The following is an 11600-nucleotide window of genomic DNA, read 5'->3' as shown; positions in this document are numbered from 1 at the left end:
TGTTACTTACTATTAGCAATAAATAGGATTTATTTATAATAGAAATTGATTTTTTATTACATAATATCCCTTAGCCTGGCCCAAAACCTACCAATATTTAATTTATTTGTTTAGTAGAAAAATTCTCTACACAATTTAACCAAACACTAACATTTAATATAAAGCTATACAAAGAGTTACAATCTCCTACATGTATCGATGAATTTGCGATATACATAAAAATAGAATTTTTATGTCGTCCGAAAAAAATGCATTTTTTTTAGATTTCCTTCATTGTTTTCCTAGTATAAATTGTTTTTCCTTCTTTTAGCAAAACTAAAGTCTAAAACAAATCTTGTAGAGGGTATTAAAAATTTAAAAGAAACAATAACAATAAAAAACCACAAATATAAATACAGCATATTTTATGTAACTTCGCATTCTTATAAAATGTCTAAATCGTCAATGCAATTGAGCTTAAAATGTCATCCGTTGGTTTCTATCCAGACCCTAACACAGTTCTAGATCGATCATAGGAAGAGAAAAAAGAGAACAGAGGCCTAGCTGCAACCCCCACGCCCTGAGTCTGACCCTGGGTGCCTCTCTCATCCCACCGCGCCACTCACCCAAACTCGGTAAATTCTTTATTTACGAGCTAAAATGCAAATTGTGATTTTAGTTCTACCATTTAAGTATTGGTAAATTCTTTATTTACTAGGTAATAGTTTTAGTTTATGCAGTAAATAACGAATCTACTTTGTAAATGCATCATTTACCAACCAATAAAGGTGTTTTTGTAAAGATTTTAAAAATTTTAGGTCAAATTGTAATTTTGTAAAAACTGAAAGATTAAATTCTAATTTTTAAAAATTCAAGGGTTAAATTCTAATTTTTTTAAAAATAGTGGTCAAATTCTATTTTTTTTTTAAAATTAAAAGGTCATGTAAATTTATAAAAATTGAGGGGTCAAAACATGAATTTAAAAATTTATATAAAAAATTATTTCAATCCAAAAGTTTTGAACAATTATATTTGACCCTACAAAATTTTTGAATGGTAAATTTTATAATTTTGATAGTTTAAGGATATTCTTGGTATTTAAAGAATAGTAAATGCACATCTAGGCCTCGTTCATTTCGCTGATTCGAGTTTAGAATTCGAGTTTTACTGCAGTAAAAAGCTCTCAGAAACAGTCACATCTAACTTTTTTACTACAGTAAAAAGCTCTCACACAAAATTACATCTCAACTCAAATTACAAACTCAAATCAGCAAAGTGAACGGGCCCTAGTAAAATTACGTTATTTACTTCCAATCTCTAAACTTTACTTTTAATTAAAGCCAAATTATGCTATTTCTTTCCTTCTCTCTTTCCGAGCAACCTGTTTAATGGGCCAATAAAGGAAGAACTGGTAGTTAAAAATAAATTGATTAGCGTTTGCTTGTTTCTCAGGTTCCACAAAAAAGTTTTGTTCAAACCTCTTTTAACATACTAGTTGAAAGCGCGAGAGATCTATAGCGAAATTTAATAGCATTATTTATATTTGATCCATAAGTCATATTAAATTTGTTTTAAAGACAATATTTTTATGTTAAAAAAAAAAGAAAAAAACAAAAACAAAAAAAGGAAAAGGAAGGAACGAAAAAAAAAAAGAAAACCAGGGACGAAACCTTTTTTAGTGGAGAAAAGAGTTACAAAAATTTAGGCACGAATATGAATGAGGAAAAATTATTTAAATGTAAAATCAGAGACAAAAATATACCCTGCATTTGTTTCATAGATTTGAATTATTTTTCAGATCCTTTTGGTATATTATTTTCTATCATAAAATTTAAATTTTATTTCAAACTTATAAACTAAACATGCTAATAGTTATGACAGCCATTTAGAGAAAGAAAAAAAAAATGTATAATAGGTAAAAAGGGGTGGAAAGTGCAAAAGAAAACCAGTGACAAAACGTTTCGTGAGAATTAAATAAATTCAAACAATGATATGTATGATAAGAAATTATTTTGACCGAAAATTAGAGAGAAAAATATATTTATGAAGGTCACATTTAGAGAAACGATACAAAAAATATAATAGAACAAGAGTGGGGGAAAAAATGCTCGTTCCGCGTGCAAAAGATCTTTTAAAATAATAGTTAATCTCAAAGTTAATTGTCAAAAAACAAAGATTATCTCAGTTTATCCCTAAAAGTTGAAAATAACAAAAGAACGACGAGTGAAGTGAGGACAACTCATTTAGTTGTAAGCACTTCCACCCCAACTATAGGTTGAGTTCAAGTCACCCTAAACCCCATTTAAAAGTAGTGGCATTCTCCCCTCCTATTGTATCAAAAAAAAAAAAAAAAGACCAAAAGAACAGTAGACAAAAAGAGAGAAAAAAACCCAAAAAATAAAAAGTAGACAAAAAAAGAAAAATCCAATGAAACGTTTCGTTTGAGCAGCCTCAAAAAACCCATTCTTCGGTTATGAGAGGTAATAAGATAAATTCTTTCCTTCATAATTTTATGTTCAAACTTCTCTTGTTTAAACTTATGAACTAAACATGCCAATAATTATGAGGGTCACATTTAGGGAAAGAAAAAAAAATGTATAATAGAGAAAGAGTGAGGAAAAAGAACGCGCTCTGCATGCGAGAGATCTTTTAAAACAATGGTTAATCTCAAAATTAATTATCAAAAACTAGAGATTGTCTCCGTTTGTCCCTAAAAGTTAAAAATAACAAAAGAACAGCAGACAAAAAGAGAGAAAAAAAAAACCAAAAGAAAAATAGACAAAAAACAAATTCCAACGAAACGTTTCGTTGGAGCAACCTCAAGAAATAGGAGGTAATAAGATAGATTCTTTTCTCTCGCAAAAAGGGGTCACAAATATACTAGTGACTCTCAATTCAATATTTTTTTATATCTTTTATTTTTAGCATTATTTGGTTGGTTTTGTATGATTGAAAGCCAAAACATTTTTAGTGACGTTCTGTTTTGCTTTTGTAAAAAGAAGTGCAATAGTTTCTCTTCCCTGAATTTACGGGTGCATATTGATTTGTTTTTCCATTAAAAAATGTACAATCATTTCTATTATGAGAATTTTCTGAGAGAATATTTAGTCTAATGTCTAGATAGTAAACAACTCATATTCTCATTCTCAAAAAATAAACAAAGCTCATATTTTGGTTACATTAAAAAAAAAATCACAATTGTTGCACGCGCAGTCTAGTGATAATTTCACATATGACTCCATAAATTGTAGAATTGAATCCCACACCCCAAATTTAAAATGAAAAAAGAAAAAAAATAAAGAAAAATAAAGAGCTCATATTATCATTTTGTGGAGCTCCAAAGGTCAAACATTAAAATCAAGTGCATAGGAGAATAATACAGTTGAAAATTTTCATTTATTCACTCAATCATTTTCACTTGTAGAAATGTCATGCATAAGATTCAGTGACGCCTAGTCCGGAGATTGTATCTAGTAGTAACCGAAGAAGTTGCATTTGAATTCTCTCCAACAACTTCTCCTTCATATCCAAGTGCAAGATAATCCGGATCTTGGAGATTGTCTACTCCATCTAATATCTCACTGTCAACCCAAGTAGACCAATCAACCTCGCTCTCAGTTTGCGAACACAACTCCGCTTTTCGCCGCATGTTGTTTACCTCCTCTGTTAGGTTCTTCAGCATAACGTAGTTCAGCATTTCATAGTCTCTAAGAATTTTCCAAGGACAATCGTCATTAGACATTTGTTGTATGAGGGCAAAAAAAAGAAAATAAAAAATGCTTTCTCTCTGTTGATTGTCATGCTCTTAACTTACCTGTACGTGAAAATAGCATGTAATATCTGAACCGTGGCTAGAAGCACAAAGAGGGACCTCACTAGATTGATCAACCATGTTTGCTGCTCGATACCAGTCGTTGCGAATCGAAGTATCGCGACTTCAATCAAGAATTGAGCACATAGACCTGAAAAAAAAAAGAAAAATGATTGGTGGACATGTTAAGAATAACAGAGAGAATGATATGAAAGAATTATGGAGCACATACCAATGTAAAGCCTGTGTCTGATTGTGTATGTTTGCTTAGTACTTGTGAACATGTAGAGAACAAACATAGAAATGGAATACAGAAAGAAAGCTTTGATTAGCCGTGACTCGAGCAGCAACGCATTGTGCAAAGCGAAGAGCTTATCCAGAGCTATGAAAAGGGCTGCCTGCTTTTTTTCGAAAGTTTCCTGTGCATGGAAAAAAAAAAGGGTGAGGAAACCATTAAGAAATTTGTTCAGACACTGCATGATGAGATGTTTTCTGGAGCAGTAATTCACCTGTGCTGACAACATGGAATTGGAATTCTCAAACAGATGATCATGTGCTCGTTGAAGATCCTCCTGTCGCCGAAGAAGCTCTTTTTGTTGTTCATGACCGAAATTCGTCAGTTGCTGCAAAACATCCCTGAAATTTACAAAAACAGACGACTGGTTGGTGCACTAGTTTTCCAGAAATTCTAAATCCTTGTTACCACTAATTTCCCTCTTTTCGGCTTCGATAAGTAAAACGAACGGTAGAGATTCTTTTAAACAACCTCTTGAGGAGATCTCCACTTGTTCATTTCACTATCAAATGCATAAAACAAAAAAAACAAAAAAAAAGCATTTGTTATTGCAATTTAATATTTTGTTCTACCTGCTCTCTTCCAATGCTTGAGACTGAAATTTAGTGAGCAACTGAAGCCCACCAAGAGCTTCAGATTGCCCTTGCAGAAGTTCTTTTTGCTTTTCCAAGGAAATCCCTGCAAGGTTTTCTATATCGTCAGCCTTGTTATGAAGAATGTTAATCTTAGTAGACATAGTATCTCCAATTCTAGTTATTTCTCTCTCTATTTGCACAGTCTCATCTCTCAAACTTCCTATTTCCTTGTCAAGATTATGGTAAGAATCATGAAGCATAACAATCCCTTCTTCCATTTTCTCCTTCATCACGTCTTGCCCCTTTTGCAACTCCATTTGGGAAGACGAGATTTTCTCGGATTGCTCAAACGCCGCCTCCGACTGCTTTGAAATCTCCGCAACGTAATTCCCGATTTTGCTTGTTGTCTGAGCCACTTGTTGGGTCTGTTCATCTATTGAACTCAAAGAATTATGGATGTCTTTAGTGTCCTGCAACAAATTTTCTGATTTCTCTTCTATTGTTTCCAGCTTTTTCTCTGCATATGTTGCCGACCTTTTCAAATCATTCACCAGTCTCTCTGTTTGACGCCTGAATATATCCGACCTACAAACAAAACACAGAGTACCAAAGTGATTTTTCCCGTCAGGACGAGGAACTCGATATGCCTAACACTATGTTATTGAATGAAGATTCCAAATTTTTCAAATATGTGGACATTATAAAAAGGAATTTAAAGTACAATTACAAGATTTAAGATCAACAAGGCAATATAGTAGTACTCAACTGTAGCTGATGACAAATGGAGTTGGTCTCAAGGAAAAATCCGCGGTAAGTATGAATAGCATTATTGTCCAATTTCTCAAGGCAATCTTTCATGGGAGAGTTGGCCCGGCAAGAAGGAAAAGAAGGCCTTCCAGAGTCCTTTTGGAAGCAGTTACTTAGATCCCAAGCAAACCTCTTCCTCTTCTCGCTGTCATCCGCGGCGATTTCGGAGCACGCCCCGAATATCCCTTGATAAGCTCCATGCCAGCATGATTTGGAACCAACTAGTTTTCTTTGCGCATTCTTGAGCCTCTCGACTCCCTTGTCGTCGTTGAGCGCATCAATAGAGAATTCAGCAGCCACGTCAATTAAACCGGATAGTGCAGCATTTTCTCCCGGGTTCTGAGAAGCAGAAGAAGAAGAAGACCAAAACAATGGCATACCAGAGCTTGAAAATGAGAGTAAGATCAGCAGAAGAAGCAGAAACTTATAACTTCCCATTTTTTTTCCTCTCTTCTTTTCGAGTTTTCTTATTGATTCTGTGATTCAGGGAAAAAAAAAAAGAGTTTATCAGTATTCTTTTAAATTCCCTGCTTTACAAGGAGTCTATAATGGATTGTTATATTTTTGATAAGCAAAATACCATGGGTCACATATTTAGTAAAACAGAGTAAAAGAACTTAAATGGTGTTAAAAACAGAAACGCGGTGCAGTTCCATATGAGAAAAATTACACAATATAAAACTGCAGTTATAACACGACTATTAATAATGTATCTGAATACAAATCACAAACGGAATATGTGTGTGTGTGTGTGTGTGTGTGTGTGTATATATATATATAAATATATATATATATATATGTATGTATCTAAGTGGTTTTTATTGGATATATTATACATACTCTGTTTTACATGCAAAAAGAAAATGAAAAACATTTTTCAAATACTATGTTTTGTTTGTTAAATTTCGCTAATTTTACTTCATAAACGGGAGGGAATTACACTGAAACCGAAGAAACAGATAAAAAAAAACAAGAAAATCACTGTAAAAAGAAACAGGGAAAGAAGTAATATTGAAAGAACGTACGTATTGGATATGCAAGGTGTGAAGGCAACAGTGAAACTTTGTGAACAAGAAAATGAAAGAGACGGGAACCGTATTTATAGGATGGAAAGGTCGCGATTATAGAAATATCAGGTGTTTGGAAAATTAACCGACACGCGAAATCTCAAAAGCTAAACACGGAAAAAGGGAAAATAGAAAATAAGAAGGGATTAAAGACAAAAAAGAATGTCACAATTAAAAAGACATTATGGTATTTTTTTTCTGAAAAAATATGGTAGATTATGTCCTAATATATATATATATATATATAATAAGTTTTAAAAAAAATACTGTTTGCGTTTGCGTTTTTTTTTTTAAGAAAATGAACTCTTTTTTTTTTTTCTTTTTTTAGTTACTTAATTGAATTTTTATAATAAAAAGGGAACTGAGAATAGGTTTTTTTTTTTTTTTTTCTCCCCACACCCAACATGTTATATCTCCAATTTATAAACTATTGCTATCTTGATATCTATAAAAAAAAATTAATTTTCTTATTTGGATGAGTATTTCAAAAAAAAAAAAAAACATATAAAGTTATGTTAAATTTTCTCGCTATATGTTGTATGATGATTGTTGTTAACGCGACAACCATGTAAAACAAAGGAAAAAGAAATTCATGAAAAGAGAGAAGGATTCAATGACCCTTCCTCTTGAGATTGTATTAACAACAGAAATTATATAAAAATTTCTACCTGCAAATACACATAAAAAACTTAGCCAAAATCTGCGTTTTAACATAACGGGACTAATGTCTTAAAGATGAAATTCTCTTTGTTGCGTTTTTTTTATTTACTTTTTTTATTATTGTTTGTGCTATTATGATTTTTATTTTTTAAAATTAATATATTTTATTTTTCTAAAAAACATGTTATAGCAAATTTCATTATGTATGAAAAAAGGCTTCATAAAAAAAGAAAAGATATAGAAATGATAACATTAAATTAAAATAAAATGGCGATTGTGAAAACAAAACAAAAAAATGAATTGGTTAATAAATATTTTTATTGAAATAGTTTGCGGTATATTTGGAAATAATAGGGGAATGCAGAAAGTCAATATAATCATTTTAAAATTAAGTGGGGTGTGCATTTAGAAAGGGGTGTAGAGAGTGAAAACGGGTGTGTAAATAAAACCACCATTTATATAAATCAATTTCAATTAATAATATTTTTAATGCTTAGAAAAATATTATTTCTACACCTAAAATGCATTTAGGAAACTTGGACAAAAGAAAAAACAGCAACCTTTCTTCAAAATAAATAAATGAGTAAATATATACATGAAAGCAATTAAAAACAAAAGGAAAAAAAAAAGTTTCGTTATGAGAGGCGTGGAGAATTTGGTACTGCAACAACAAAAGTTTTATAAGCAACAAACGTAAGGTTATTTTCTTTTCAAAAAAAGAATAATAAGGCTATTTAAAATCAATTAATATACTAGATTTTTTTTAATGGATTAACATAATAGATTTAGATGTAGTATTTAAGCATTTAACTAAATAATTAAACTCATGAATATTGAAAGAAAAAAGATGATTAGATAAAGAATATTAAAAAATAGTCCAAATAATGAATTCAAAATAATAAAAAAAAACAATTGATCCAAATGTTAAGCACATATTTATTAGACAGTTGTAGTGCATAAGAATGATGATATCATATAATTAATGCCGGGTCTAATGAATAATTTCTTCTTCTAAATATCGAAAGTTCAAAAAAAGGACAAAAAAGCATAATTAACACGTCTAACAAAATAATTCTATAGAAATTATGATAAGTGATATCTAAAAAAAGGAACCTTTTAAATTCTTAAAAAGTTAATAAAGTAAATTTATTCAATAAAACTAAATTCATGGAAAAAAAGTAATAGTAAAAGTATAAAATAAGAAATTTTGTAGGTCTATTTTGTTAAATATACCCTTTCATTTCTTTTTAATAATTTTCTTTTCATTAAATAAATTGAGTTGGAAACTTACAGCGAGAAGGGAGCTTTAGTCAGTACCAATTTTGTTTAGAGAATCTTCTTTTTTTACTTTTATATTTATTTTATAAGCCTATAAAAGATCTCGAAATTGGGTAGTAATATTTGTGTATGTATTATATGCTCATAATTAAACTAAAAATACTCAATAAGTGCTGTTAAGTGGACGTATAGTTATTCATATCTTCCCCACAAAATACTAAATCCAAATCGAGTATAATCTAAAAGGCATATACGGGAGATTTGAAAGAAAAAAGAAAAAAGAAACCCCATAAAACAATAAAAGGGAACAAAATAAAGACAGAGAATGGACCGTATATATTTTCAATCGATTATAAAGGCTCTCATATTAACTTTATTTTATAATAATTTCTCAGCAGTTTTTGAATACATAACAACAGTATGTCCTATATAGGCTATTGAGCATGAAAGGGACCCAAAAAAAAAACAAAACACAAATAAAAAGTAACTTTATATTTGTGTCCTTCATAGTATAGCTGACTTATTTTTCAACTGAAAAATGTGAAAAACTAAGTAGTCAACTTGTATCAATTAAGCAGAAGTGATGCAGGCCGCTGGGTTCTGTACGCCGCCGACGGTGGGCTTGACATTCTTGCATTTAGAAGTAATTGGGCCTTGGCTTCCACTGTATTTCAGATTAATGTCTTGAATCACCACGTTTTGACAAGGAGCTCCTGAGCTGCACACAAGATTGACTGCAAGAGGAGTTGAACTTGTGCCATGGATCTTCTTGAAGCTGATGTTGCTGAGCTTAACTTTGGACGGAACCTGATAATGATCATGAGTACAATTTATATAACCACCATATATATATATATATATATATATATATGCACACACATGTCATTTAAGATATTATTTTAAAGAAATATTTTAACTTTTTAAAAGCACTAAAGTAAACCAACTTTTTATGCAATGTATTTAAACTGTCGCATAAGAATAATTTGGTATTCATGCACGTAGTAATTTTTATTGTTATTATTATGTGACATTTATGTTCAACTGCTTTTTTTTTATACAATACGGGATAGAATCTGCACCTTTTCAGATCCAAATCTCCTCTCACCCTTACTATATATCGTTTGACCTAATGATCCTTAATTATGTTCAACTACTTGGCATGCGGTGGTTCTTAGCATTCATCGTGAATTATCTTATGTTAATAGCCTTTTTTCGTCAAGAAATTATGGCAGGATCAAAGTTATAAACCGTAAATAATTAGTACCTTAAGGTTGCACTGGTTCCATGGACAGTACTCTTGGTCAATCAACACAGGATTGCCCACATTCTCCATTGTTATGTCCGCGAAATGTATGTCTGAAGCAGTTCCGGGATAGGAGTTTGGCCAAGTCTTAATTCTGACTCCGTTCAGGGTGTTCTTGAGAGTGCAACCAGTGACAAATATTCCCTGAACAGGCAGCTCGTTTAAGTACTTTCCAAGGCTTCCTATGCCAAATCCATGTCCGGGACCGCACGTGACCTGGGTGAGGTAGATTTGCTTGCTGCCGTCGCCGATCGACACACAATCGTCGCCGGTTTGGATGATTGAGTTGAGAATTTTGATGTCAGTCGAGCGACCAATGTGGATTCCATCTGTGTTGACACTGTTTTCCGGTGCAATGACATGGAAATTGTGGAACGTTACGTTCTTACATCCCAAAACGTTGACGTGGAATTGCTTGCTGTCCAGGGTGGTCACATCTTGGACTAGGGAATTGGTGACGAAGTCAAATCTGAGATTCTGTTTAATAATTTTTTTTTTTTCAATATAACTAATTAGGTTGAGCACTCGTGAAAATTTTAATTTTTACGTTTAACTTTGAGAATAAATAAGCATGGAGTACTGCTTTCTCTCTCTCGGTTTTTATTTTTATTTTTTGCCCTTAAAGAAAATAAATAAGAAGCTTACAATGGGAAGCTGCTTGCCGCAATACTCGGTATGGTCGCATTTTTTACCCCAAGCTGACTTTCCCTGGCCGTCGAAAACTCCGTTACCGGAAACAGTAAGGAAGTCGACGTGCTCGAAGCCAATCCAGGTATCGCCGCCTTTGAAACCGCCGCCGACAGGTGGGGCTTGCAATGTCCCTTGCAGATTGAACTCAATGGGAGCCTTGCAAGGTCCCTGAAATAGTGCTTGTGTTACCTTGAATACCCCTTTCGGCACCACTATTTTACTTCTTGTTGCCGATGCACAAGCCTCTTTCCATGTGGTCAACAAGGCCTAAAAGTACACACGAAAAACATATCCAAGTTTATCATCATTTTTTACAAATTTATTCCATGATTTTTTACAATTAATCAATTAGGACTTACTTGAGTGCTATCGGCGTTGGGTTTCGCACCATTCGCTGTTACGTCGAAGACTTGGGCGTTTGCATGGGATGCAAACAACACCAACAAGGTCATTGCAGCCACGTTTAATCGCACACCCATCCTGCATGTGATTTCTCTTTTCGACAACGTTTTTGTTTTTTGTTTTTTTGTTTTTTTTTTTCCCTTTGGAATTGTCTTTTGACGAATGACGAATTGGGTTGTGGTTTCCTTTCCTTTATATATTGAGTTCTATGCCTAATTCTGAACAAATTGTTACTAAATTTATCAGAGTTAATTACACCAATGAATTGGGCCCCTTTATCTAAAATTAGCATAATTAGACTTGCACCAATGAGTTGGGTCATTTTATCTAAAATTAGCATTACATTCTCTCCCTCAAACAATTAAGTCTAACTTGCCATATTTGCGTTTGTCTTCCCTTCCTCAATGGATTCCTTCCGTGGTTGGGAAGAAGCCATTCTCGATCGGTGGTGTATTTGCACAACGGAATGTTGGCACTGCGAGCGATCTACAATGCGATTCCGGTCGGAGTGAGGGAAAACCCTTAATTAACGCTGATTTCTTTTTCGAAGAGAACAAGAAAGTTCCATATTGCATAGATCTTTTGGGGAAAAAAAGGAAAAGGGAAAGTACCATAATAATAGATAGAGTAGTTCTAATAATTAATATTTCTAAAATAAAGATATGAAAAAATCTATCCTTTAATAGATAAAATTTATAATACCTAATTTAACTCTCTTATACCCCCACCTAAT

The 11600-nt window shown here is 32.4% G+C and overlaps 2 protein-coding genes across 2 annotated transcripts; both read right to left on the bottom strand.

The window, feature by feature from the left end:
* Window positions 1-3421: 3421 nt before the first annotated feature.
* LOC21402957 (protein GAMETE EXPRESSED 1) lies at window positions 3422-5905 on the bottom strand. Its single transcript, XM_010114510.1, has 6 exons — window positions 5427-5905; window positions 4658-5245; window positions 4300-4426; window positions 4023-4209; window positions 3794-3941; window positions 3422-3686 (listed from the first exon to the last, which is right to left on the bottom strand). The coding sequence occupies exons 1-6, from the start codon at window positions 5903-5905 to the stop codon at window positions 3422-3424; spliced, it is 1794 nt and encodes a 597-aa protein (XP_010112812.1).
* Window positions 5906-8839: 2934 nt separating this feature from the next.
* On the bottom strand, window positions 8840-10994 carry LOC21402956 (exopolygalacturonase). The gene is made up of 4 exons (XM_010114509.2): window positions 10825-10994; window positions 10421-10732; window positions 9737-10252; window positions 8840-9279 (listed from the first exon to the last, which is right to left on the bottom strand). The coding sequence occupies exons 1-4, from the start codon at window positions 10942-10944 to the stop codon at window positions 9043-9045; spliced, it is 1185 nt and encodes a 394-aa protein (XP_010112811.1). The 5' UTR covers window positions 10945-10994; the 3' UTR covers window positions 8840-9042.
* Between the last annotated feature and the right edge of the window lie 606 nt (window positions 10995-11600).

The sequence above is a fragment of the Morus notabilis genome, unplaced genomic scaffold (assembly GCF_000414095.1).
Source record: "Morus notabilis unplaced genomic scaffold, ASM41409v2 Scaffold24, whole genome shotgun sequence".
Lineage (NCBI taxonomy): Eukaryota > Viridiplantae > Streptophyta > Magnoliopsida > Rosales > Moraceae > Morus > Morus notabilis.
This window is presented reverse-complemented; position numbering and strand designations above follow the sequence as displayed.

What these genes read in the sequence shown, in the direction of transcription:
- LOC21402957 (XM_010114510.1), bottom strand. Translation starts at nt 5,905, where the DNA reads ATGGGAAGTTATAAGTTTCTGCTTCTTCTGCTGATCTTACTCTCATTT. An exon ending in CAAGCATTGGAAGAGAGCAG is followed by an intron (nt 4,427 to 4,657) that starts GTAGAACAAAAT and finishes TGTAAATTTCAG; the next exon opens with GGATGTTTTGCAGCAACTGA. An exon ending in CATGCTATTTTCACGTACAG is followed by an intron (nt 3,687 to 3,793) that starts GTAAGTTAAGAG and finishes GAAAATTCTTAG; the next exon opens with AGACTATGAAATGCTGAACT.
- LOC21402956 (XM_010114509.2), bottom strand. Translation starts at nt 10,944, where the DNA reads ATGGGTGTGCGATTAAACGTGGCTGCAATGACCTTGTTGGTGTTGTTT. An exon ending in CCAACGCCGATAGCACTCAA is followed by an intron (nt 10,733 to 10,824) that starts GTAAGTCCTAAT and finishes GTGTACTTTTAG; the next exon opens with GCCTTGTTGACCACATGGAA. An exon ending in GCGGCAAGCAGCTTCCCATT is followed by an intron (nt 10,253 to 10,420) that starts GTAAGCTTCTTA and finishes ATTATTAAACAG; the next exon opens with AATCTCAGATTTGACTTCGT.